This window comes from Gallinula chloropus (assembly GCF_964237585.1).
Source record: "Gallinula chloropus genome assembly, chromosome: 19".
Taxonomy (NCBI): Eukaryota; Metazoa; Chordata; class Aves; order Gruiformes; family Rallidae; genus Gallinula; species Gallinula chloropus.
The window spans coordinates 6,543,010-6,569,846 of NC_140104.1; the positions used below are offsets into that span (position 1 = coordinate 6,543,010).

At 54.6% G+C, this 26,837-nt stretch overlaps 1 protein-coding gene across 1 annotated transcript; it reads left to right on the top strand.

Moving 5' to 3' along the window:
• Positions 1-353: 353 nt before the first annotated feature.
• MTMR4 (myotubularin related protein 4) lies at positions 354-25,946 on the top strand. Its single transcript, XM_084273229.1, has 18 exons — positions 354-413; positions 2,698-2,787; positions 5,249-5,365; positions 6,031-6,113; positions 6,334-6,500; positions 8,003-8,099; positions 14,182-14,295; positions 17,390-17,586; positions 17,848-17,976; positions 18,272-18,383; positions 19,329-19,524; positions 19,958-20,143; positions 20,513-20,683; positions 20,798-20,952; positions 21,303-22,518; positions 22,893-23,003; positions 23,278-23,366; positions 23,724-25,946. Exons 1-18 carry the CDS (start codon positions 363-365, stop codon positions 23,899-23,901), a joined length of 3,459 nt encoding a protein of 1,152 aa, XP_084129355.1. The 5' UTR covers positions 354-362; the 3' UTR covers positions 23,902-25,946.
• The last annotated feature ends 891 nt before the right edge of the window (positions 25,947-26,837 follow it).

Genomic DNA, 26,837 nt, shown 5'->3' on the forward strand with positions numbered 1-26,837 from the left:
TGCCGGCTCTGCGTGTGGGGACGGGAGGGGGAGAGGAGGGGTGATCCCTCCCGTCGGTCTCTCCATTTTCTGTCTCGCCTGTCAGGGAGACACTTAGATGGCAGAGCCGGGCTCGGCGGCCTTCGGAGGTAGGTGGAGTCTGGCCGTCCTCCGCCCTCCCTCCCTCCATTGTCAGCGGCAGCGAGCGGCGGCGGGCACCTGCTCCGGCCGCCTGCAGCAGGGATGCTCCTGCCCTTCGCCGTGGAGCAGGGAGGCTGCGGCGATCCCGGCGTGAGGGTTTTGGAGCCGCTGCCGGCAGCAGCAGAGGGCCGGAGGAAGGAGATGCTGCTTGCGTGTGCCCGGCCCAGCTGCCGCCTCGGGAAATGAACATGAGTCTGCCAGGCCGCGTCTCCTGTTCCATGCTCAACTGCTTTGTAAGTGCTGCTTTTTTTTCCCTCCCTCTTCTCCTCCATGTCAGTGGGGCTGGAACCAGCTTCCCCCTCCTGCTCCCGTGCTGAGTCGGCTGCCCCAGATCAGGCCTGTCCTTGAGGCCAGGCTGCTTGTGGATCTTCCTGCCCAGATCTGCCTGGCCTGGTGTACCTTCCCCCTGCAAAGGGGGATCCCTCTTCTCCCTCCCGTGCTCTACCAGAGGATGCCATGGTCCCCACTGCTGCTGTGCTGCTGCTGTGCCTGGGCCCAAGGGCACCGCAGCGCCTGGCACCGCGGGCTGTGCTCACACCGGTGAGGGTGCCGGTGCCACGCAGGCTCCGGCCGGTCCTGGCCTGGAGCTGGAAAATTACCGAGTGAGAGCAGCTGCCCCCGGGGGAGCTCTGTGCTCCTGCCATGGCTACCGGCTCTAGGCAGGGGTGTGCAAGACCCCCCTCCTGTGCTAATGCTGCAGGATGGTGGGGTAGTGGGGAGGGGTCCTGAGCTCTCTGTCTTTTGTACCTTTGGGGAAGGAGTTCTCTCGCTCAGAGGTGGTCTGATGCCTCTTCCTGCAGACCCCCAGCTCAAGGCGGGGGGCTTGTGGCCAAATGGCTCTGAGGGCTTCAAAGACATGGCTGACTTGTGAAGGGAGTAGGGTCCTGACCCCCCCAGCCTTGCTGATACCCTGTGAGGGGGCTCAGCCTCCCACCTGTCCTGTGCTGCAGGCGAGGAGGGACTGAAGGACACCTGGGCCGGCGGAGAGCTCAGGCTGCCCTGTTCCAGTTCCTCCTCGCGCTGGGATTTCACGGCGAGGCGCCGAGTGGCGATGGGAGAGGATCTCGGCTCCCCGGCTGCCGCGCCGGCAGGCAGGCACACACCGTTCCTTTGTGTGCTCTCCTGGGCTGGTGCCTCAGCACTGGGGTGAGCTGCTGGCAGGAGAGGCCCTCCAGCCCTCCCACTCCCCGGTAACCGGTGGCTGCTGGAGCAGGTGCTGCGCCCCGTGTCCCTCGCAGCCTCACACAGGGCCCTGCAGAGTGGGTGAGGAGGGGGCAGCGCCTTTGCCTCTGGCTGGGGCTGATGCTCAGTTTTATGCTGGTTGCAAGCAGCATGTGCCTGGGCACCTCTGGGCCCAAGGGTAGGGGGACAGGCTGTGTGGGGGGGTGTCTGCCTGCCCCAGTCTGAGCTCCAGGGAGCGTGTCAGGCCAGGCTGTACCTGTGGGTGCTGAGGTTCAAGCAGCTGTCAGCAGCATGAGGGCATCCAGCACAACTTAACATAAGCTGAGCCTAAAGGGCTGGGTTCCCATTTCTTCATATTGGAGTTTGGGGTTCTGGCTGGGGTGACTTCCCCAGAAAGATACTTCCTTTTAAAATATGTTTTAATACTTATAAACCAGAGTGTCCTAATCAATTCTGGACCCTGGAGTAGGTACAGCAAGAGCTGTTACGGAGAAAACGTTCCCACACCAAATACAGATGGAATTAACACCATGCCTGTCTCCCAGCAGTGAGCATCCTCAGCTGGGTGTCTGGGTGCTGCTCTTCTGTACAGCGTGCTGGTGGTTTAGCAGGGTGTGGGGAGTGAGGTTTGGTGAGTGACTGAGGATTCACTGAGATGCTGTCTCCACTTTTCCAAGGATGGCATGTCCAGGCTCAGTGTGTCCTCTCAGACCACCTCTTTGAGGTCTTGGTGGGCTTCCTAGGTCTGTGGACACATTCAGCTGCCCTGAGATGAATGCCCTCAGGGTGCTGTGAATTGGGTGTGCTCAGCGTGCTTGCTACGGGGTTACCTTTCAAACTTGGTGTTCTCCTCAAAAAGCTTCAGGTTCTTCCCAGATTTCTTAGGGCTAAGAGTGAAAGTGAAAACTGCCCAGCTGAGCAGCCCTTGTGACAGGAAAGAGGAGGGTAGGTAGAGTAGGAGGCTGGACTGTAGATGGAAACCCTCTGCCCTACAGTGTTTCTTCTTGTGCCACAGTGAAGTAACTGGGTAATGTTTGAGGTGACAAATTACTGTCATGTCCTGTCCAAGGTCATCTGGGTGGTCAAGGTGTAGCTGTCTGACTTTCCAAATGCTGGATGGTTGGAAGAGATGGGACTTGTAGGTCTTTCACTGTGCTCTGGGTATTCTGCAGCAGTTGAAGGAACTGCTGGGGTCCTGCAATGCCAAGTGTGGTACAGAGCCAGAACGGGTCTTGGTATTGGGGTACCAAGAGTATCCACAGCTTTGATTTTTGGCCTTTCAAGACAATGTGCTAGCTGGAGCCTGTCTCACTGTGTGTTTTGTTTGCAATGCAGGGTGAGGAAGGCCCTCCCAGTTTGGAGTATATCCAGGCCAAGGACTTGTTTCCCCCAAAAGAGCTTGTGAAGGAGGAAGAGTCACTGCAGGTAAGGAAGAAAGCAAACCAAACCCGCCTGGGGATGTGGCAGGCTGGTCTCTGGTAGCATGAAACCTGAGAGCAGCTCTCCAGCCCAGGACGTGTTCTGGAGGCCGCGGGCTGGCCGGTGCTGTAGGTCACACTCTGCGCGCGCGGAGGCTGCTGACGGCAGCTCTGTGTGTGTGTGTGTGTGTGTGTGTGTGTGTGTGTGTGTGTGTGTGTGTGTGTGTGTGTGTGTGTGTGTGTGCCCTGGCCCTGCCTTCCCAGCCCTGTGAGCTGCACAGCACCACGTCTGCTGCTGGGAAACACGGCTGCACATGATGCAGTACAGAGCCAGCCTGGGTATTCCCTGACAGGGAGACGCTGTGACGCTGCCGCCTGCGTCGCGCTCTGCGTCAGGGAGATGCTCTTGGGGACAGGTCGGGTGTCTGGGCTGGGCTGTGATCTGGGTGGCTGTAGCCTGCAGCTGCAGTGGCTGATCTGGCCCTAATGCACGTTGCTCCTGGCATTTTCCTGCTGCAGAGCTGTTGGATGGAGGAACCTCCCTATGGTGCCAGCCTCCTGCAGAAGGCTCTTGGAAGAGACCTGGGTACTGTTGCTGCTGTGCAGCAAGGGCAGCACGCTGAATAGCAGGAGCCAAAGCCTCCTGGTGCCCTCCCTCCTCCAGCATAGTCTCCTGCCACCACGTCCCAGTGCTCATCGTCCTCTTCCAGTGGTGGACCCAGGCTCACATTCTGTGTTCTTGCTGCTGCAGTACTGGAGTTTACTCTGGGATCAGCACTGGGATTGGGAAACGGTGCTGGGGGAGCGAGTAGGGAGATGTGGCAGTGGGAGGACTGGCTTGAAGGGGCAGACACGGGCTGCAGGGTTGCACAGGGTCATGGCTGCAGGTCTGTGGGAGATGAAGCCCCTGAGATAACTCTGAGCTGAGACCACCTGGAGAAGAACAGGATCTGCTTTGGTCTTCTGCATGGAGGACCATAAAGATCACCCCTCTCACGGGGTAATTAGCATTCAGAAGATTGTGACTCTCTTAATATAAAGTGACGAAGAACACCATCAGCTTGATGCATGCCATGCTCAGGCACCTGGCAGCTCATTCCAGGACTTTCCCCATCCATTCCTGCAGCTGTACCCTCCTGTTTCTAACCTGCCTCCCTTCTGATGCTGGGGAAGGAGCCACCTAAGCAGGAGAAACACATGCCAGTGGCAAGCAGCTCTGGCCAGTGTGCATAGATAAACTGCAGCGATAAAAAGAGTGTGTTCCCTCCATATCAAATCATGAGCCCTTTTAATGAGTGTTCAAACAGGTGCCAGTCTGAGGTTATGTTTGTACAGGCAGCATAAGTGAAGGAGCTGTTAGTACAATTCTCACTCACACCTCAGGCCTGACATCCGGGAATCCAATTTCACGCCACAGAAACCAGTCAGGACGAGGTGGTCTGACTCTACTGGTCACAGTGTAATGAATTGTTTCACCAGACACCCTCCCTGGCAAGTGGAGAGCTCCAGCTGGAGTGATAAATCTTTGGGATGTGGTTTGTGTAATTGGTTGGCAATGTAACCTGGTGTAGGTGGTGTCCAGGGAACGACATGGAGTCTGCTCAACCTAAGGAAAAGGGGGCTGGGGGTTTTATGCTGGGTTTTGATGGGTTTGGGGTTTTTTTAATACAAGAAAAGACAAACTTGGCCCTCTGCTAGGATCTCCTGTGTTAAAACCAGCTGTGGCTTGTCTGGGCTGACAGGGGAAACAGAAAGATACTCTATTACCAGATAGTTTTTTGGTTTTTTTTAAATTCAGAATACAGAAAAGTTTAATGAAGTTTGCTGAGTTATGCAAATGGCTCCACACAGAAATCCTCTCAGAGCCTCGTTAGCAGAAGCTGGGCAAAACCTTGATTCATTTGCTTGCCTGGATTGGGACCAGTCAGTCTCCTGGTGCTGCCGAGAGCCCCCTTCGCTTGCGTGATGCAGGAGGATGGGGTATAGGACACCCTGTCTTGGGGCAGAGGACTGATGAGCAGCTGTGCAGCCTGCTCCCCAGCTTGAGCTGGGCCTGAGGTTGTGTCCTGTATCGTGCTGCTTGCGCCAGAGCCATGCTTACCCTCTCTGAAAAGCAGGGACCCCAAATCCCTCTGTCCCAGTGCAACGCACCCTTCGCTGCCCAGTGTCTGTGGCTGGTGTACGCAGTGCTTGTGGCTGTATCCCTCCTTCCCCAGTCATTATCTATTGGGAGGCACTCAGCAGCTCCTGAGGCATCCTTGGGAGAAGGTGATCCATCCCATGGTGCTGGGCAGTGGGTACCAGTGCTGTGTCCTGCTGTTGTCTGCTCTCAGTGCACAAAATCACGTCGCTGAGGATGATTTCCAGGAGGAGATGTGCTGTGGAGGCAGTAGGAAGGCAGACTCTTGGCATTTATGGTGTGCAAACTACTCTGCGTGTGTCTTGAACTGGTGATGTCTCCCTTCCAGGTCCCATTCACTGTGTTGCAGGGTGAGGGAGTGGAGTATCTTGGCCATGCCAATGATGCTGTGATCGCCATCTCCAACTACCGGCTTCATATCAAATTCAAGGACTCTGTGATCAATGTAAGTCAGGATCTGCCTGTTCCTGCTGCCTGAAACATTCTCTCTCGCAGTGTTTTGTGGGGCCAGGGATGGCATAAGCCATTCCCTGGGATCTGTGGCATAGGAGCTCTGCTTTGTGAAGGCACTGAGCCTGATGGCATCTCCAGTCACTGCTGGTCATGCAGTTGTTGGTTTGCTGCTGCATTTGGGGGCATGGATGGGGTTTTCCTTTGGATGATAACTAGGCCTTTCCCTTGCTATTTTCTTTCAATTTGAGCATTAAACTTGGTGGTTTTAAAACTGTTAAAGTCTCTTTCGGGCCAGCTTTAAAGAGACCTCCTACCTGGAGACCAGCAACCAAGAGTCAGACAGTAGGAGCCCAAGGCTTCCTCTTACTGCCCTGATCTGAGGTGTTTTCTCACAGCTTTTATTTGTTACCTGTGCTTGTCAGGACACAATTTGGTCAGTAACCAGCCCCAGGTGGGAGAAGACCCCGGGGACAGTACAAATGGGAATAGTAATTGTTGAAGGAGGCTCTGCACTGGGTCGTGAGGCTTCACAAACCTCAGAGTGGGTTTGTAGTTTGAACTAGAAGCGTGTGGCTGTCGATAGAGCCGTGACTGTGCTTGGCGATGTCTGCTGTGGTATGTGGAAGTCTTCTCACGCCCTATGTCTGTCCCTCACAGGTGCCTTTGAGGATGATGGAGAGCGTGGAGTGTCGGGATATGTTCCAGCTTCACATCGTCTGCAAGGACTCCAAAGTGATCAGGTATCTGTTTACTGCTGTCCTGCAGTGTGGCTGCTGGCTGGGTGCCGCGCTCAGCGCCGGCGGCTCCCTCCCTGCTGCTGCTGGAACCCAGCTGCTCGTGGCCAAGGTCACCAGGGCTCAGCACTTTGTTCCTTCTCCAGTCAAGTGGAGCAGAGCTCCCTGTCTCTATCTCTGCTGGATGAACACTCCCACTGAGGATGGCTTCTGCTTGGGTTTGCAGGTGCCATTTTTCCACCTTTAAGCAGTGCCAGGAGTGGCTGAAGAGGCTGACTCGAGCCATCGCCCGCCCTGCTAAGCCTGAGGACCTCTTTGCATTTGCCTACCATGCGTGGTGCTTAGGAGTCTGTGTTGATGAGGAGGATCAACACGCACATCTCTGCCGTCCAGGTGAGCTCTTGGCCTCTCCCTTTCCTGCTCTTCTGTCCAGAAGCACCGCAGTGCAGTGTGAGCTGGATGGCTGATGTCTGGCTGTGTCTTAAGCTCTTCTGTAGCCACAGCCTTGGTTGGTCTTGCTGAGGGACACCCTAGAGATCCAGCAGAGGTGGCTGTATAAGAAGCACAGTAAAAGGAGCAGTGACAATAGGCACGTGAAGGAGCACTCTGAGCCAGCAATGTAAAGTGGCTTTTCCCTTGCTCCTTGTGCACAAAGGAGACGTCCCACTCTTCAGTACTCTCATAGTGACAGAGCGCTCAGCCAGCCTTGTCCTTGGACAGGAAACATCATGAGCTTTGAGGTGGCATAATCAGTATGAATCCGTCTGCATCTCTTCTCCAACACCTAGGAATACTGTGACATTCCTGTGGCCAGGTCTGTGGATATGGCTGGTTTACACAGGCACAAATCATGGAATCACAGACTGGTCTGAGCTCCAACCCCCCTGCCACAGGCAGGGCCACCAACCTCCAGGCCTGGAGCTACACAAGGTTGCCCAGGGCCCCATCCAACCTGGCCTTGAACACCTCCAGGGATGGGGCACCCACCACCTCTCTGGGCAGCCTGTTCCAGGCTGTTCCACAAATAAAAACCTCAGAGTCCATAAAGAGAACACCAGAGCTCTGCTGGTGCCCTCGTGTGGACTGGGAGCTTCTCTTCACTGGGACACAGAGTTCACGTGCAGTTGCTTTGCCTTTAAACAGCCTTAGCTTGAGTAGAAGGGGATTAGATCGAGTCACAAACCTGGCTTTAGACTTCTAAACGTTCTGGTATTAGAGAGCAGCAGCAGCCTGAATAAAATGCCCAGGCCCAGGGTGGGGTGGAGGGATGGGGTTGAATAGTGTGCAGGGTAAACGATGTGTCTCTGCCCGGTCCCAAACACCAGCAATTTGCTGTCTCTCTTTTAAAGGAAGTGTCACTCTCCAGAATAAACACACTCCCCTGTGGAAACTGTTGCTGCAGGACATGGATGAAGCACCTTGCAGTATTTATGTATGAACAACGTTTGATACTTGAGCCACAAAACATCCAGGATTTGTCAGGCAAGGCTAAAACCTGAGACAGCAAACCCTGTGTCAGGCTCCACCAGGGCAGCCTGGAAGGGGAAGCTGCCTGGGGTGGGTGCTCAGTGCCCCTCTGCCAGGGGCTGCCTGACATCCCCTTGGGAAGCCACCTCTGTCAGATGGGCAAGAGCGGGTTCACTTAACGCCCCCACCCCACATCGATGTGGGAAGGTTATTTCTCTGCCACTTGGTGCCCTGAGACCAAGAGGGGATCTGATCTGACAAACCAAGCAGAGGAACCTGGTGAGGGACAAGTGTCTTTGGTTCTGAAGCGAGATCTGGGCTGTCCAGCTGTCCTGCCACGTCTCTGCAGCCTGCAGTAGTTGCTATGAGATTTCATCAGCTCTGATTCACCATCAGTAAATATGCTGTGCTGTGCTCTGCTCTTCCAGGAGACCATGTGAGGTACCGGTTTGAGATGGAGCTGGTGAGGATGGGCTTTGATTTGCAGAACGTCTGGCGAGTCTCTGACATCAACAACAACTACAAGTGAGTGTTTCACCACCAGGCTCTCCCCACTCCTCTTTCCTTCTCCCCATCACAGTCCTGGTGCAGTGGAGTCAGGCTCCAGCTCGATAACCCTCTGGCAGATCAGTGTAGGAACCTCAGGTCCCCTTTCTTTCCACCTGTCACGCTGTAAAATTGAAGGAGGAGTACAGCCCAAACATCAGAGCTCACAGCAACTGCTGACTCAGGTTGTTAATAATGCAGTGGCCATAGTGCACCCTTGAAGAAATTTTGGGGGTCTTGGAGGAGCTGCCTGTCCTAGGGTTGTGTTTCTGGTTGGTTGTTCTCTCTGAAACCCTCACACTGTTTGAAATGAAAAATCCAGAGTGTTCATGGAGTTCTGCAGCTGCTCAGCTCTGAACCAGGGTGAGGGGCTCTCAGGGGGCGAGGTGGCCTTCGTCAGTCTGGTGCTGGAGAAGCTAAAGGGTCATCTGCTTGCAGCCTGCAGGTCCTGGCAGGGCTCTCACAGAGCTGCTGACACCGGCAGATGACTGAACAAGTGGCAACAGCCACAAGGTGCAGCCTGTGGGGGTCAGACTGGACGTGGGAGGGGTGAAAACTGAATCATTCCCCAGGAGTGTGGTGTCGTGCTGGGGTAGATCCCCAGAGAGCTGGGGTCCTCCATCATTAGAGCTTTCAAGTCTCATGATCCAGTGTTGGAGGTGATCCCAGTGAGCCACCTGTTCTGGTGGTTGGAGTGGGTGTCTCTAGGACTTCCCAGCTGCACGTTGGTGATTCCAGCCTGTCCCAGAAAAGAGCACAAGGAGCTCTTGGAGAAGCACTGCTTGCATTCTCTGCAGCAGGTGGTAATAAGCCAACACAGTTTTAATAAGCTGGGGCAGACATACTCATTTCTGAATCCCCTGTAATCTCTTCCTTGAAACAGCAGTGTCCCTCAGTCTACTCTCTGCCTCAGCCAGTCTTAACTGACATCCCCATTGCCTCTGCATTGAACAGTGCCAGGTCACTGGCCTCTTGTGGAGGAGCTACGGGCACACCAGCCTGGGGAAATCCTGGTGGAGTTCCACAGTTTGTTGCTCTTCTCCCTTAGGACCCTCCCTATTTTTGGGGGTTTCATTTCCAGTTCCAAACTGGCCATACTGACCACATTGGTTTTGGACTGTTGATGTGACTTTGATGGCATTTATGTGGGTTCTCCAAGGATGTCAATTAAACATCACTTCCCTGAACTGCTCAGAGCGCACAGCCTGTAGGTCCCTGCCCTAGGGAGAGTCCCTGCATGTCTCAGAGCAGTCAGGCTTCTCTGCTGCTGGATCCTGGGATGCAGTTCCCTCTGACTATCTCAGACAGTTCAGCTTAGACTGCCCATCTGTGGTTTGCTTCCTGGCCAGTGATACTCAGCAATTCTCCAACTTCTCTAAAGGCAGATGTTCTATTTCCAACCAGACCAGTGCAGAAAGAAACCTTAGCAAGCTGGGTGCAGGCCTGGCTTTGCTTTCCTGCATCTGCTGAGGTCCTGCCTGGGGACACCGGCAGGTCCCAGCTCCCTGCAGACATCCTGAGATCTCACAGGTGCTGTCATTTGCTTGTGCAACTCAGAAAACAGTTCCCTCTTGCTGCTTTGGGGAGTGTGTCTTTAAATCCTGCATGGCTTTTGATCCCTGCACTGCCACCTGCCTCTCCTCGCAGGAATCAGGTTACTCTTTAACTGTTTATAGTCCTTTTATCTTTTCTTTCCCAGCCTGGCAAAGCAGCCTGTCAGAGACTGGCTACTCTGAGGCAGTGGCTTTGTTCCTTGTCTTTCAAGTCTGTTTGGAGATGTCCTTATCAGGAAACGATTGCCTTCTTCCTGGCTACAGCCCTCATAAAATCAGAGCAATACAAGCACACAGCAACCGCTCCTCTGGTCTGGGTAGAAGTGTACAGCAGCTCACAGGGACAGTACAACCATGGCAGGATCTCTGCCTGGTTCTCAGTCTCAGGGTACCCAGGGAAGTGGCTGGGTCCCCATGCTGCCTGAGCTGGGACTGGTTTCCCATCGGCCCAAATGGTGCTGGCCTTGGAGCTCCTGAGGAAGGAGCTGTTGGAGTTCTGTGCTGCTGGCTTGGGAAGCTGGTGTTCCCTGCTCCTTCCTGGGACTGCTTGGAATTCCTGTCTCATTCCCTTATGAATCTCTACAGGTTTTAGTGCTATCCTCAGCGTTAATTGGGAAAGTGTTAATTGGTGTTCTTGCCTGTATTTGCCATGGACAACAAGTCTACCAAGACTGTTAGCAATAGACCCTGTGTTTTGTGTCCCACGAGGGAGGATCTCTCCCTCTCCCCCTCTCTCTCCCCATCTCCTGACTGGCTGCTGCCTCTGAGGTAGGAAGATGCTTCATCAGCACCTGTCCAGGCGTGGCCTGTGCCTGTGTCTCCTGTTGTTACAGCCACCTTCCTTCCTCTGGAATCCAGCCTTGTGGTTTCAGAAACACCTCATCCCGTGTTCCAGGTCAGCGTGGACCCGGGGGTGTTCCAGGCCACCCCTCTGTGACCCCCCATCGCTTTGCTGTCCATCTTTTGCCCACGTGGCACCTGAGAATATCACACAACACAGGGATGAGAGTGGTTCCCCTTAGGGCTCCCTTTACTGCAGCAGGTGATCACTGAGGTTCTGTGCTGTTTCTTACCTTGCGAGAGCTGCCGTCTCAGAAGAGGAGCTTCCTCCAAGTCTTTGGTGAGCGACCTGTGAAACACCCCAACCAACCCACCAAACAATCAGAAAACCCCCTTTCAGAACAGCCCCACGAGCTGTGTCTGCCCCTTCAGTGATGTTCCCAGCAAACTCCACGTACATGAGGTACGACCTCCCTCCCCAAAAGCCATGTTGACTCTTCCCAAGTGCCTGGTGTTTACCCTCACCCCACAGTGACAGGCAGTTGCTTTGTGCTCCAGTCAGACTCTGGGGGTTTCCCACGTTTGCCCCAGCGACCTGCTTACAAAATTGATACCCTATTTGCCACCTCTCATTCCTCTGGCACCCAAGCCAAGGTAAGCAACAGCTTACACAGCTCGTTAATCATTCACCCCTGCGCAGTGGAGTTGCTGGAGAAAGGCTGAGCGTTACCTGGTCTTGGTGATTAGTTACTCCTCATTCCTAGCAGGTTGCTCCAAACCCCCTGCAGATGTTCCCACATTTAATCTCCCTCAGTGTCCTTGTAGACCACGGGTAGGTCTGGCAGCTTCTTTGTGGGCTCTGCTGCTGAACACCAACACAGATAGTTCTGATTCTCTGCTGCCATCTCACTGATCCATCAGCCCTTCGGTTTCGCAGCGTGCTGACGCCTCCCAGGAGGCTGGAAAAGGCCTTCAGGGTTTTAATCTCCTAACAGGGCACTTCTCAAAGCCTGCCTGACACGTCTCCATTTGGCTGGTTTGGAATTCAGGTGCATGTTTGCCTGCTTGTGTCCTTCAGAAACATTTTCCCTCTTTGAAGGACATCCTTTTGTTTCCACAACATTTCCCTTGTTCACTGTTTAACTGCTGGTTCCTTCTGATGCCCATATGACCACTGAACAGGGTGTTTAACTGACCCTCATCATCCACAAGCTGCTTTTGTCTTTTTGACCCCTGAAACTCACTGTTCCCAGTGTGGGAGGCACGATGGGCCCCTCTAAAAATATTGCTGAGCCCTCCTGTGGGATGAATCCTGGGGCAAAGTGATTTTTGAGTAGTTGTGGTTTGGGCCCCCCAAGGACCGAGGGCAGAGCTCTGTACTTGGCTCCAGCTCGGCCGGTAGCACCACACAGCAGCTGTTGCCGTGATGCTCCTGTGTGTTAGGTGGAAGCAGCACAACTCTGCCACAGCAGTTTCTGCCTCTCTGAATCTCTTCCAGCCTCTCTGCATGTCATTACTGTCACTGCAGGCATAGGTGGCACAGCCTCAGTGCTCTCCTGTTCCTCCTTGGGCTTGGGATTCGAGTCCCTGCGCGTTCGGTGCTGCTCCTGGGTGCTGGGAACTTGTCACTTACTTTTACCTTCACGTTTTCCTGGGGCATGTCACATTTTGGTCTTCCTGTGAACCCTGAACTCTGAAATTTCAGGTACCAGTAATAATATTCCTTGTATCAAGTTTAGATGATGCTCTTGAGCCACTGTACTCATTTAGGCTACTTTATTTTTTGGAATTCTAGCCCAGAAGCACAGGTCCCTTTGTCTTGACCTCATTGCCTGTTCTTATGCACCCTGCTTAAATTTGGCTTCACTTCTTGAGGCTGTTCTGTTTCCTACCTGAATTTTATTGAATTCTTATTGTTTTCCCAAGGCTCCAGAGCTGTAGTGACTCACCTCTTGGCAGTTTGGCTCCTGAACCTCCTGTCTCAGCTCTCTCCAATTTTCAGTTCACCGTGCCTCCCGTAATGCTTCATCTGAAGTGCTGGGGAGCTGGTGCTGTTTTCAGTTGGATGAAGCCCATCCTTTTACAGGCTCAGCTATTCCATAAGTTCCTCCAGCCCTCAACAGTGCTAACCTCTTCCACATACCTTTATTCACAGTCACACTTCAATGCTTTTCTAATACCATCACCGACTTTACACATGGAACCTGAGGCATTTCAGAGATGCCCAAGCCCAGACATCCTACCACAGACATCCTGGTCTTCAGCTTCTTGCCTGTCAGCTTTAATTTTGCGTCCTAGATTCCTCCTCCTCACCCTGTTGTTTTTACCCCATGGACCAACCTCGCTTTCTGCCTGGGGCTTTCTGAGAAGCTGTGTGGACACTGTGTGAAGTGCCACCTTGTAAGGTGGCAGGCAGCTCCTCACTGGCATCACAGACTAAGTAATGCTAAGTGCTGTATCGTGCCTGAGCAGGCATAGCCTGGGCTCAGGGTGACACCAGGCCACCCTTAGGAGTTTTGCCCCTCTTGCTTCACTTCCCATCTGCCCTGAGACATTCCTTCCGTGGATGTGGGCTGCAGAGAGCTGCTCTGTGATGTTCCTTGCCATGTGCTGCTTTGCTTGAGCAGCTGGAGCTCCAAGGGCCTGGCATCAGGGCCAGGCTTTGTCCCTGTGCCCTGCCTGGCTGCAGCCATGTGCTGTGAGCGGTGGGGCTGGGGCAGCAGCCACAGGGACCAGGAAGCCCCCACCACACCCTGGGATCTTTACCTCTGCTTTGTTTCTTGCCAGTTGCTCTCTGCCTTGTCCCCAGCACCCTGTTTGGCTTTCCTGGTCATTCCTTTGGCTCTCCCCTTACCCTGCTGTTAATCCACTTGCAGTTGGGTTTTTCCTTGGGACTTAAAGCCCTCACAGTCTTGTTGCCTCTTCCCATCTTGCCCAGCACCCACTAGCTGAATATCCCTTCCAGCCCAAGTGCTGGGCATTCAGCCCATTGGGATGTGGGGCTGCTTTGGGACTGCAGCTCTGCCTGTGAAAGAGTTGGGTCACCCTGCTGTTACCTGAGCTTGCTCTGAGTTTCTGGGGGTGCCGCACTGCCAGGGACCTGCCCCTCTTGTTCCTCTCACTGCTGGTGTGTGCTCAGCTGGGTATCAGGAATCTGGTTTCTGGCACCCCACCAAACAAGATGTCCTTTCAGCCCCCTTTGGGTCACTTCATAACAGCACACATGGATCCCCAGGGCTGTCCTTCTGGGCAGGGCTGTGCCCTCCTGGCAGAGGAGTGTGTAGAGCTTACTGGCCTGTTTCCCACCAGGCAGAAAGGGGTAGATCATTGTTCATCAGAAGCTCTTGTGTTTCTTTTGGTGTTGCAACTGCTACAAGAAAACTAAAACCCTGTGTAAATGGAGAGCTGTTCCCAAAACCCGGCGTTCTTAAATCCAGAGGACCTTCAGAGGCACCCCTGGGAGTATCAGGGTACTTACAGTGGGCCTGGAGGTAGGCCTGGGGTGAAAGGAGGCTGCTTCCTCCCAGCTCATTCCTGACTCTGGTTGTTTGGTCACTTCCCACGTTGAGACTGTGCTGAGAGAGACGTGAAGAGAAAGAGCCACAGAGGAAGAGCATGCTGAATGTGGGGAAACGTGAGCTGCTCCTGCCTCCTCTCCACACAGCTTCTCTGGTGCAGGTTTCTGATTGCCAAGTCCTCACCTCCCCTTGGTGCTTTCTCTTCTCCAGGCTTTGTTCCAGTTATCCCCAGAAGCTGCTGGTCCCTGTCTGGATCACCGATAAGGAGCTAGAGAACGTGGCTTCCTTTAGATCGTGGAAAAGGATCCCTGTGGTGGTGTACAGGTAAGCACAAGACCCAAGCAGTGCTCTCCCCAGGTCCACAGCAGCCATCCTCTCCATCATAGTCTGGCACAGGGCACTGGGAGGTCTGGTGTGCAGGGCGCTGGAGTGAAGCGTGATGGTGATGGCTGCATCCTGGTCCTTGTGCCTCAAAACCTGCTGCTCTCTGGACTCCTCCTCCTCCTCCCAGCACACACAACAGCCTTGGTGGCATTTGGCCTGTGATGGTGCTGCAGGGTGTCCTCTGGCAGGGTGAGATAGTGTTCTGGTACCTATGGTTTCTTCCCAGCTTTTGGTGAGGTCTGCTCTAATGGTGCCCAGTAATTCAGAAGCTGAGCTGGAGCCCTTTGCAGCCTGGGGTCAGGTTAGAAGGTGCTGACAGGTGATGATGGTACAGGATGGGACCAGTGCTTGCCCGTATGTGTGTCTCACACACTCATTAGCCTTTGCCCTCCAGACTGAAGCCTTCTGCACAGGAGGGGCTGTGAGGGCTGTGGCTGTGTCCAGAGAGCCTTGTGCTGTATGGAAGGGGAAGGGAAGGAACAAAAAGCTTCACACTTGGCTCCTCCTCATCACTCATAGTTCAGGACAGCGGACAGGTGGGCTCAGGTGCCTGCATCTCAGGGACTTGGCAACCACAGGACCATTTGGTAGGCTTCAGAGCTTTCGGAGGGGACAGCTGAATTCATTAGGTCCCAGGCAGAGCTGCAGAATGTGCCACCAAAGGTAGAAAGAACATCAGCTTTATCACAAAAAGTGTCATTCAGGCGTTAGCAAAGCAGGAGCTCAGGTCTCCATCTCTGTGTCCTCGGAGGAGATGCAGGAGCCTCAGAGCACAGTTCCCTTCTAAAACAGCATGAAGGGTGCAATGAATTATTTAGCTGACTGCAGAGTCAGATGGGGACCGTGTGCCAGCCGCTCCTTGCTGTTCCTGTCTGCACAGCCACCTTCAGAAGACCTTGGGGCTGTGCTAGCAGGAGCTCCTCACAGACACTCAGCATCTGCCGTGCTCATGTGGCTGCCAGGGGGGCAGCAGGCAAACCATGGGCACTGCTTCAGCCCTGTGGCTGAGCAGCTTCACATCACACTGGGGTGAGCCAGGAGTTTAACCCAGAGACTCAGGAAACAAAAGCTCTTGGATACTTGCATGGCAGTTGGGAACCTTCAGGCAACAGTGCTGCAAAGCCTCTCTCAGCTCTTCCTGGTGTTATAATCTAAGTTGCTCGACTTTGTACTGGGGATGAGCAATTCTGTGGCCAAAAAATAACAGAGGGGGACTTGGGAGCTGTTATTTGATGCCTTATGGATGATTGTCATGGGTTAGATGGCACCTGCCAGCAGTACCCAATGTGTTCCAGCCCTGTGCTGTGAATGAGTCTGGGAGCTCAGCTGATCGACCACAAAGGCACCTCGTTACTCAAGTGTGGGGTTTTGAAAGGGTCTCACATCATGAAAGCTAAACAGAAGATCCCTAAAGAAGAATTTTGTCCCCAGAACTTAAGACATTATGGTACCTTCTGCCTTTCCAGCAGAAAGGAGCTTTTCTCCATGAGGAAAACTTCTGCTGAGCAAAGACCTGCAATGCTTTGGGCTGGGGAGACTGTTCAGAGAGCCCCAAGTCCGGGTTTGTTTTCCTTCAGCTCACAGCCTGACTGTTGCAATACTCAGGTGTCTGGGAAAAATGGTGGCTAACTTTCAAAACTCACTTTTTTTTATATTATTCATGAGTTTTTATGCCTCTTGCCCATCTTGGCTCTCCTCCCAGGGTGGGGAGATGTTTCCTGTTCCAGTCATCCTCTAGCAAAGCGTCTCTGTACCACCAGTTGTCCCCGGCCCCTGCTCTGGAGGTGGGAGATTTGAGATGTGCTGGTGAGAGGTTCGTGTTGGATTGAAGTTGCCATCCCCTTTTCCCTCTTACTCCTTTCCAGATCCCTGCAAACACACTCAGAACCTTCTTGCTGCTCTCGAGCGTTGTGCTGAGTCTTTCTGAGAGCCCCACAGAGACTTCAAAGTCTTTGAGATTTGGCAGCTGATTTGTACCCAGCTGCTCCCTGGCAGTAGCTGGAGGTAGATTTTGATCATCTGTAACCACTTTTCACTTATTAATACTACATTTCCTATTCTATTTTTACCACCCAGTAGCACCAGATCCTTGGAAGCTTTTTCCAGGCAGCTGTGGGTGCTCCTGGATAACTCTGTGTCACCAGCAACTCTGTCACCCAACTGTCCCTTCCCTCCCCAGGCTGTTTGTGAGTGACTATGCGAGTGAGTTCCTGTGAAAAAATGAACACTTCTTCCTACCCCAGGCACTTGCAGGCAGCAGCTTGGGAAGGGTTCAGGTTTTAGGAGTAGTTAGGAACCACCAGCTCAGGCCTCCTCCCAGAACCTCACCAGTCTGGTGCAGAGTGAGCTGATCTGTCCAACTTACAAGGGATAAACGGAGCAGTTTTAACCACTGGTGCATCCTTGAGAGGAGAGAAAGATAGGGGGAAAAAAAAAGAGAATGGGAGAACAGAACAGTATTAAAATAAGTGTTATTGCTTTCCCAAAGTACTGCTGTAATTATTTAAAGATCTCCTCTCTGGATTAACATAAAAGTATTTACACCTCTCTATAGAAAAATATACCTTTATAAATAATAACAGATAGATATAGGTTACTGTAAATACAAACAGTTTAGTGGAGCAATGGCTAGAACTGGCTGCAGAAACACACTGTTCCTTTCTGGGTAGTTGGGTCCCAGGGCAGAACTGGAGCCGTGGTGGGGCTGAGCCCCCGTGCGCTGCGGCTGAGCCCGGCGCTGGCACCGGCTCCTCCCAACAGCCACCCCAGCGACGGGCTCCTCTGCCATCTCGCTTTGCCAGCTGTTCCAGCTCCATCAGCTGCTGCTGTGCTTCTCACAGCCACTTCCTGCTGCTGTGCTGCCAGTGACAGCCCCACGTCACTGCTCCAGTCCCGTTTCACTGCTCGGATGCAAGAGTCAGCACGGCAGAGAAAGCTGGGGCAGGGTGTTGCTGGAGCTGACGACAGGTGGAGTCTCCTGGGGTTGTTCCTCACCGTTCCAAGGACCTTCCTTAGGGTCTGTCTCCCTTTGCAGACACGTGCGCAACGGGGCAGTGATCGCCCGCTGCAGCCAGCCCGAAATCAGCTGGTGGGGCTGGCGAAACGCCGACGACGAGTATCTGGTGACATCGATTGCCAAAGCCTGTGCCTTGAACCCCGGCGCGAAGGCAGCCGGCGGGGCGCCGCACAACGGGGGCAGCGACGGCAGCGAGGCCTGCGACACCGACTTCGGTGAGACAGCCCCACACCCTCCTGCTCTCTGCTCAGCCTCGGCATCCTTCAGCGCTTCCTGTCCCCAACAGTCGCTGTTGTGGCTGACGGGGCTGTCACACTGCGAGGCTTTAAAGTGTCCAGCCAGGCCCTGTCCCGCCGTGGCTGCGAGGTGTGGGACAGGTCCCTGAGCTCGCTGGTGGCTTGTCAGTGTCTGGCGGCACTGGGGGACAAGTCCCGGGAGGGAGGAGGCTGGGAACTCAGACCCTGCTGTCTCCACAGACTCATCCCTGACGGCGTGTTCAGGCGTGGAGAACGCGGGAACTCCTCAGAAGCTGCTGATCCTCGATGCCAGGTCCTACACTGCAGCTGTGGCCAACAGAGCAAAGGGAGGCGGCTGTGAATGTGAAGGTACAGAGGGCTACGTGCTCCTGGAGCATCTTCCTCTTGGACCTGCCTCATCCAGTGGGTCCTGGAGCACAGCCATGGGTCGGGTCAATGTTTAGGTACTCAGACTGTGGAGCGTGGTCCCCTTCCAGCTCATGGAAAGGGTGTTATCCCAGGTCTGTGGCTGCTGGGCCTCGAGGCTTTTGCAGGAAACCCACCTACCTGAAGGGTAGGACCAGTGGTGAGGGGACAGCTGAATGGTGATGGGACAGCTGAACGGAGTGGCTGCAGCACTCTGAATGTTTCTGTCTCTGTGCAGAGTATTACCCCAACTGTGAAGTCGTGTTCATGGGCATGGCCAACATCCACTCCATCCGGAACAGCTTCCAGTATCTGCGTGCTGTCTGCAGCCAGGTGCCAGACCCCAGCAAGTAAGTGACCCTTCTCGTGCTGGGTTTGACACCGGATCTGTCAGTGTCCTGGGTGTTTTCCCTCTCTTTTTCCTATTTCCTATCCCGAGTTTCCACCTGAGAAAAGGGAGGAATGGGAAAGCTCAAATGCTGCTGATTGTAATGCCCGGTCATGCAGAAGGGATCGCAGTGCTGCCTCAGTGTCACCTGGCTCTGCAGGGCCCTGAGGCTTTTCTGAGACGTGGCTGGGACTGTATGCACCTACAGAACTATATCCATAGGCTGGTTCTGGCAGCCCATTTCCCACTTGGGTGAAGTCAGTCCTCAAATTCTATTAACTATTCTTAATTGATTAAAATTTTCAGATAACAAAACCTGGTTTTCCCCTAAAAATCCACAACCCAACAGTAAAATGGAGATGAAAGTTCCCTTGAACATTGTAAATAGGTGTTTCAAAGCTGGAGGAGAACATGAAGTGGAGGTCGCAGGACGCAATGGAGCAGGAACAGTTTTTGTGCTGCATTTGCAGAACTACATGTTGAAGTGAAACATGTCTGTGCTGTGATGGTGTCAAACACCAGCAGTGCTGGTCCCGGCCTCGTTTCTGGGGCAATGGAATTACCTGTTGTTCCTAGAAAACATTTCAGTGAAGGTTTCTTGCATTAGAATGAATGGAGGAGCTGATTAGTCTGCTATGAGAATGGTTTTCTGCTGTGAGGAGCCTTCAGCTAGGGATTTACCTGTGCCTCTCTTCCCTTCAATGCATTTAAGCTGGGAAAAATTGGAATCAGGGGTTGGATTCCCTGCACTTATTCTCAGGCTGGCTGGCTCCTCCAAGCATGTGTTAGGAAAGCCTGTTTTTCATTGAGGATGCTGAAAAGGTTTAGTTTACCACCTCCCCCACACCCCTCTTTCCACTGGAGAGCTAAGCAACCATTTCCTTGGTTTCTTTGCCCCCCCTTCTAGCTGGCTTTCTGCCCTGGAGAACACCAAGTGGCTGCAGCACCTCTCTGTCATGCTGAAGGCAGCAGTGCTGGTCTCCGGAGCGGTCGACAGAGAAGGGCGCCCGGTGCTGGTTCACTGCTCGGATGGCTGGGACAGGACGCCGCAGATCGTGGCGCTGGCGAAGATTCTTCTGGACCCCTACTACAGGACCATGGAGGTGCGAGTCGCGTCCCGCTGCCCGTGGGGAGTCTGCTGACATTGCAGCTCTTGTCCCAGGGGCTCTGGAGAAGGGAGCAGGATGGTGTTTTGGCAGTAAGCTCAGTGCTGTTTGGAGCTGCCGTGGTGGGCGCTGGGCTTTTCTGTGTTCCCCTGCTGTCAGTGAGCTCTGCCTCGCTCCTCACTGTGGCAAACAGCCTCTCATGTCCAGCGTCCTGCTGCTTCCCTGCCCTTCCTGTGTGTGCTCTCCAGCCTGTTCAATGCACCGAAATAACAGCCAGTACCTGGTGCTCAGACACCTCTGACACACCAGGAGCTTTGCTCCCAAACCAAGCACTGGAGCAGTGTCTGGCCTCTCAGCTGTCCTGGCTGTGCTTGGTGCTGGCCTTGTCCTCTACCTCTCTATAGGTCAGGTATTTCCCTTCTCTTCTCAGGGCTTCCAGGTGCTTGTTGAATCAGACTGGCTGGATTTCGGTCACAAGTTTGGCGATCGCTGCGGTCACCAGGAGAAGGTGGAAGATCAGAACGAGCAGTGCCCGGTTTTTCTGCAGTGGCTGGATGCTGTTCATCAGCTTCTGAAGCAATTCCCCTGCCTCTTTGAATTCAATGAAGCTTTTCTGGTAAGAAATATGCCTGCAAACATCTCTTTGTCCTTTGCCAGGTGAACTCAGGTGCCATCAGCAGCACTGCTTTGGTTACAGCCTGCTTTGCATACAGTGAAAAAAATGAAATTAATTAATCTCCTGTGTTGACTGGCAGAGGTTGGGTCACAGAAGGGTGGCCATGGTGTGATCTCCCCTTTATCAGAGTGATTCCTGTCTCTGTCCCCTCTGCCCTGCCCTGTGTGGAAGACAGGACAGCAGTAGGGTCACTGCCTGGGTGGGACGTGCGTGAGCCATCGCAGAGGAGCGGGCAGACAGTTTTCCCTGTGGGCAGGAGACTTTTGTTTCCCAACATGCCTGACCAATGTTCCCCTCCTGATGCTGCAGGTGAAGCTGGTGCAGCACACCTATTCCTGCCTCTATGGGACCTTCCTTGGGAACAGCCCCTGCGAGCGAGAGATGCACAACATCTACAAGCGTACCTGCTCCGTGTGGTCCCTCCTGCGGGCTGGCAATAAGAACTTCCACAACCTCCTCTATATGCCAGGCTCTGAGCAGGTCAGTGCAGCTCCTGGCCCAGCCTTTTTTGCCTGCTGGGCACAGGGACTGTGTGGGGGGAGGTCAGAGAGGTTTCCTTCTGCGTGCATCTCTGATCGCAAGTGTTTGTTGCAGGTGCTGCATCCAGTGTGCCACGTGCGAGCGCTGCACCTCTGGACAGCGGTGTATCTCCCTGCTTCCTCACCGCATCCTCTGGGGCAGGATGATATGGACATTTACCCTCCCCCTGGATCTCAGAGCCAGGAGTTCAGCGGCAGATGTTTGGACAGGTAAGAGCCCAGAGGTCCATGCCAGGTTGTGGTCTGCCCATAGGCCTTCCCTCCCTCCTTGCTCATCGTAGTTCCTCCCTCCTCCCGCTGCTCTCATCTTTCCTGTGGAAGTGAGAGCTCTGTAGCATCTCCAGCCGCTCCAAGGGGAACGTGCACAGCTCCCTGCTGCGCCTCAGAGGCCACGCTGCAAAGCCCTGCTGTGCTGCGCAGCTCACGCTGCTGCACCGCCCGTCCCCACCCTCCCCAGGACCTGTAATTAGGGACATTCCCTCCCCTCATCTCAGTTTCGACTGAATTGGGGGGAAGTTTCAGGAGTTTTCTTTTGAGACTTGCTTGCTTTGGGGTTCCAGGTTACCAAAGACAAGGTCCATGGATGACCTGCTCTCAGCCTGTGATTCCAGCAGCCCGCTGACCCGCACGTCCAGCGATCCCAACCTGAACAACCACTGTCAGGAAGCGCGGGTGGGCCTGGAAGCCCGTCACGCCGCCGCTGAGGGAGCAGAGCCGCCCCTGGGCGAAGGCAGCGCGGGCGCTGCGGGAGAGGCGGCTCGGCAGGCGGAGGAGCAGGGGCAGAACGCTCCCCTGCAAGCCAGCAGCGCCTGGAGCAGCCGTGCTGAGCCCGAGTGGCACAGCAAGCACCCCGGCAGCCGGGCATCTATGCCAGGAAGCAGCGCCTCTTCGGAGGCAGGAAAGGGAAATGGAATGTATGTGGAGGAACTGGATGGTACGTGTCCAGCTCCAAATCCTTCTGGACAGGACAATGTTGACAGGATTTCCACCAATTCCGGAAAGCCGTTAGAAACCTGTTGCCGGGAACCACTGGAGGCTGCTGGCAAGGTGTCTGATGGAGGAGGCTGCCCCAGGAGAAACACCACCTGCCAAGATGCTCCCAATCAGGAGGGCCTGGCACCAGGCACCCCCTGCCAGGACAGCCCAGGCCCAGGCAAGGGCGACGCTGGAAGGAGCGTGCCCTGTGAGGAGCCTGCCCGTGTGGGGAGAGTCCCGCTGGAGCAATGGCGCAAGCCCATTTCCCAGAGCCAAAGCAGCGAGTTCTCCTTCCTGGGGTCCAACTGGGACAGTTTCCAAGGAATGGCGACATCGCTCCCCAATGGGGAGCCTGCACCCAGACACCTCCTCTCCTACGGCTGTTGTAGCAAGAGGTTGAGCAGCAAAGCTCTGCGGGGACCAGGCTTGTGCCTCAGTGGGCAGTGGGCTGCCAGAGAAGGTGTGAAGCCCTCAGTCTGCTCTGGCCATGTTGGCACGCATTTTGCAGGCCCTGCAGGGAAGCCTGGCCATTCGTGGCTGCCCTGGCACCTGAAACAAGCATCTGGTCCCAAGCACGTGCCGCCAAAATGTCCTTCTCCTGTGCCTCCTCTCTACCTGGACGATGACGGGCTCCCCTTCCCCACCGATGTGATTCAGCACAGGCTGCGGCAGATCGAGGCCAGCTACAAGCAGGAGGTGGAGCAGCTGCGCAGGCAGGTGCGGGAGCTGCAGCTGCGCCTGGACATCCGCCACTTCTGTGCCCCTCCGGCTGAGCCGCCGATGGACTATGAGGATGACTTTGTAAGTAGCCACCTCTGACAGCCCCGGGCCAGCAGTGCAGCTCCTGACCAGCCACTGTCCCCGTGCCCCCCCCCTCACACTGCCCTCTCCAGCCCAGGGTACTCAGTCTCCTGCTTTTGGAGCAGCTCTTGGGATTGTTCCTATGTTTTCCTCAGCCCTGTTCCCCTCCTGTGCACATGCTGCATCCTTGTGCCGCCCAGAGGTGTCTCTGCTCCCCGAGGGCCAAGCAATGGCTCCAATGCCGGGCAGGAATGTTTCATCCCCTTGGATGGGAGATGTGGATCCACCCATGTGCCCCCCACATGCGTGGCCAGAGCAGGGAATGCCCTTAGCTGCGCTCTGAGGGGGTCTGAGACTCTTCTCTGGTTTTGCAGACGTGCCTGAAGGAGTCGGACGGCAGCGACACGGAGGATTTCTGTTCCAACCACAGCGAGGACTGTTTGTCAGAGGCGAGCTGGGAGCCTGTGGATAAGAAGGAGACCGAGGTACGTGTCCTGCCAGAGCAGCAGGGGAGAGGCTTCTCTCCTGGCAGCTCACCTGGGTGGTTACAGCAGCAGTGAGCTGGACCCAAAGCAGGGAGCAGCCCCCCTTGTCCTTTTAACGCATCCTCTGCCGTGGCAGTGGCTGATGGAAAGGGGACCGGTGGGGTGGGCGCACCCTGGGCTGGCCTGTTGTGGCCAAAGCTTGAGCCAGGGTCCTGAGCCCCAGGCTGTGTGGTGCTGCAAGCAGAAATCTGATGGGGACTGGTGTCTGCCCTAGGTCACGCGGTGGGTTCCAGACCACATGGCCTCGCACTGTTTTAACTGCGATTGCGAATTCTGGCTGGCCAAGCGGAGGCATCACTGCCGGTAAGCACCACAGTGCTGCTCCTCTTCTGTGTTTCACAAACCTTGCAAAACCCCTGTCTGCCCTGTTCATTCCCTCCAGCTCCTAGGAGAAAGCTTTACTCTTCCCTCTACCTGCCAGGCCCTGGGAATTCCCTGCAGCTTTCCATTCCACACTGGTCTTTCTGTGTTCCAAGACCTTGAATCCTTTGCCTGGGCAGTATTGCCCATCCATCACTTCACAGCGTATGCTTTAAAGCTGACCAGTCCCCAGGAAGGCTGGTCCTTCACCCCTGAACCGGACCCTTTGCACTTGCTGATGTTTTGCCAGGTTGTTCCTGTTATGTTCCCATTCTCACTGGTTTTCTTGCTCCTTGACAGGAATTGTGGGAATGTGTTTTGTGCTGGTTGCTGCCACCTGAAGCTGCCCATCCCTGACCAGCAGTTGTACGACCCCGTCCTCGTCTGTAACCCCTGTTATGACCACATCCAAGTGTCTCGTGCCAGGGAGCTCATGAGCCAACACCTGAAGAAACCCATCGCCACGGCTTCCAGCTGAATGCCAGACAAGGGACCTGTCTAAGCCCAGCCTTTTCTCTCGTGGGTTTGAAGGGTGACTCTGCCTCCCCTGTAACTGTGAAGGCTGCTGGTGCAACACTTGAACACCAAGCTCAAACGTGCTGTCTTCAGCAGTCTCAGCCTGGAGCAGAGGAGCTCAGATTAGAGGGTACGGTGTGTGTCCCCACTCCGGTACCGGTGGGGCCCGTACGTTGTAGTCTGACGACCTAGGGATAGAGAGGGAATTGCAACCTCTTTCTTTCTTTTTGTGGGCTGGAAAGCAGCGTTTCCACAGACACTGCCTGTGCAGAGTACCCCAGGGCAACAGAGTGGCATGTTTAGCACCACCTCCCCCTGCGAAGGCTGTAGAGAGGAGGGCAGGTTCCAGGGGGTACCACATGCTTTGGGAGCACCTCAGCCTGGAGCAGTGCTGTAGATTCTCTTTCCACGAGTGTGACCTGCGATCAGCTTGGTGAACAAGACTCGTTAGCCCTCACTAATTGATTTTTCTCTTGAGTGTTGAAGAGAAATTCATCCTGGCAGAAGACAGGCCGAGCAGATTGCGCCCGTTCTCACGCCGCCGGTAGGATGGGTGAGCGCACTTGGCTCTGCCCGTGGCGGGGAGGCGGCCGATCGGCCCCCTCACCTCTGCTCTGCCCATCTGCTTTGTTTGCCGTAGCGTCCCAGCCCGGTGCTGCCACAGGAACAGCACCCTGGTCCCCTCCTGGCACAGAAACAGAACTCATGTTCCTGTGTGGCTCCTCCTCCCCTTTTCTGCCCTCAGCTCTCCACTTCCTACTGCTCTTTATCCTGAAAACTTGATACCTTGAAGGGTATAGGCCATAATGTGTTGTTTGACCTCCCGGAATGTGCTGTCTGGTGTCTGTGAGGGTTTCGGTCCAAATGCTGCTATATATTTCTGTGCACTTATTGTAACCCGAAGAAGGGAGAATGAAGCATCGATACCAAAACGGGGGTGGGGAAGGACACTGGCTGACGTAGACACTACGCCCTGTGCTTTTCACTTGAGGATGTACCACCAAGCTACAGTGCTGAACACGACATGTGGCACCTCTCCAGTGGTGGAAACAATCTCTCCGACTTGCCCCAGCGCTACCTGAGATGTCTCTTGAATTTGACTTCTTTTTTTCTCCTGTACAGTGGTCAAAGTTCAGAGTTGCCAACTTGTAATTGTCTCTCTGCTTCCCCTGGAAACTAGAGAGTGGGAATCCCAACTCATCCTAAGGAAAAGGAACTGGGCTTAGAAAAAAAAAAGAAGGGGTGGAAAGAAAGAGGGCTTCAGGTGGGCTTTTAATCCCTAGGTCCCTCTGGGAGTATCCATCCTGCTCCTTCCTGAGGAGCCTGTGGGTATTAATGAGGAAGAGGAGTTTGAACGTGGGGCCTTTCTTGGTGGAAAGGCAGGTTTTCTTTCCAGGTCAGTGCAGATGTCCCCTGTGCTCTGCACCTTGGGAGCTGGGATGTCACACGGGGGCAGGGCCTGCGGGGGCACTCGCTCTGTGGCACAGGACCGTGCGCTGCGGTGCTCTCCCAGATTCGTCACCTTGGCTGGAGGGAATGGAGTAACGACCCTTTCCTGCACTTTGCTGTGTCAGCCTCTGGTTTTGTCAATCCCAGTAGTGCAAGCAAAGCTAGCATCATCTGAAGACCCTGTACCTACTTGGACTCTGCTTCTTTTCCATATGGGGAACAACCAGTGTGGCTTTGGGAAGAGAAGGCACCTTGCTTCAGATTCTCCCCTGCCTTGTACCTTGCAGTCACTGCCAGGCATGAACAAGCGACCGTTGGGCTGGCAGCAGCAGTGGGATTTGCTCCTGTTTTGCACATGTCTGAGTGACTGCAAGCAATAAGGAAGCCAGAAACTAGGTACTCCTGGCCCTTCCGTTCCGGCCGTTAGTCCAAACTGCTTTTAGCTCTCGTGAGTTTCAGCGTCACAACGTGCTGGCCAAAAACTCTTAAAATCAGTTCGATAGCATCGTGACAAACAAAATGTGCTGTACAACTCAATACAGTCAGAATAAAATCTCTATATTAGTGCTGCTGTGTTGGGACCCTTCTTCAGACCGTGGTGGATTCGTCCTGCGCCACCTTTCCCAGGCTGCTTCTCCTTGCCACCTTACCTTTTCCCTTGATTTGAAGCACGGTTGGGATTGATCGTGTGCAGGGTGAGGGATGGGGACTCTTGGGATCAGTCAGCCCCTTGTGCCAGGGAGGATGTGGGCAAGTTACAGCTCTGGTGCAGCTGGTGAGCAGCTTTCAGAAAGCCTGTCCTCACCAGCAGCCAGGGAGCTGGGAACTGAGCAGGGCCCTAACCCAGAGCTCAGGGAGCACCCAAAGGCTTTGCTCTCTTAGAAATCTCCATAGGGAAAGCAGTTGTTGCATTTAAATTAGCTGCACAAAAGGGCAACCTGGGCTAGGGGAGGTGATCCTGACCGGGTCAGGGGGGAAGTAAATGGTCTTTGAGATCCCTTCCACCCCGCAGCATCCTCTGACTCATCTGTGGGGGCAACGTGGCTGAACATCCCTCACAATGCTGTTTTTACAGGAATGGAGGGGCTGCTGCCTAACTGCCAGGCTCTGGCCTCCCCAGCTCCCATCATGTCTCACTAGGTGGGGAAGGCTGGCTGGTGCTGTGCCTTCTCCTCTCCACCTGGGGGAACACTCCAGCAGCGGTTTCCCTGTGGATATCGCTGGAGCCGCTCCAGCCCGGTGTAGTGCCAAGCTGGGCACACCAGCAAAGGGCGCTTAACGCTGGCTACTGAGCACAGACAAAGCGTTATCACTGAATGAGTGCAGAGCCGTGATTTGCAACACCTTCACCCCGAGCTGATCTGTCTGAGCCTCACATGAACAGGGAGATCAAAGCCTTCCCCTATCAGTGCGCCAACTGCCACGAGTTCTTAGCCAATTAACAGCTGC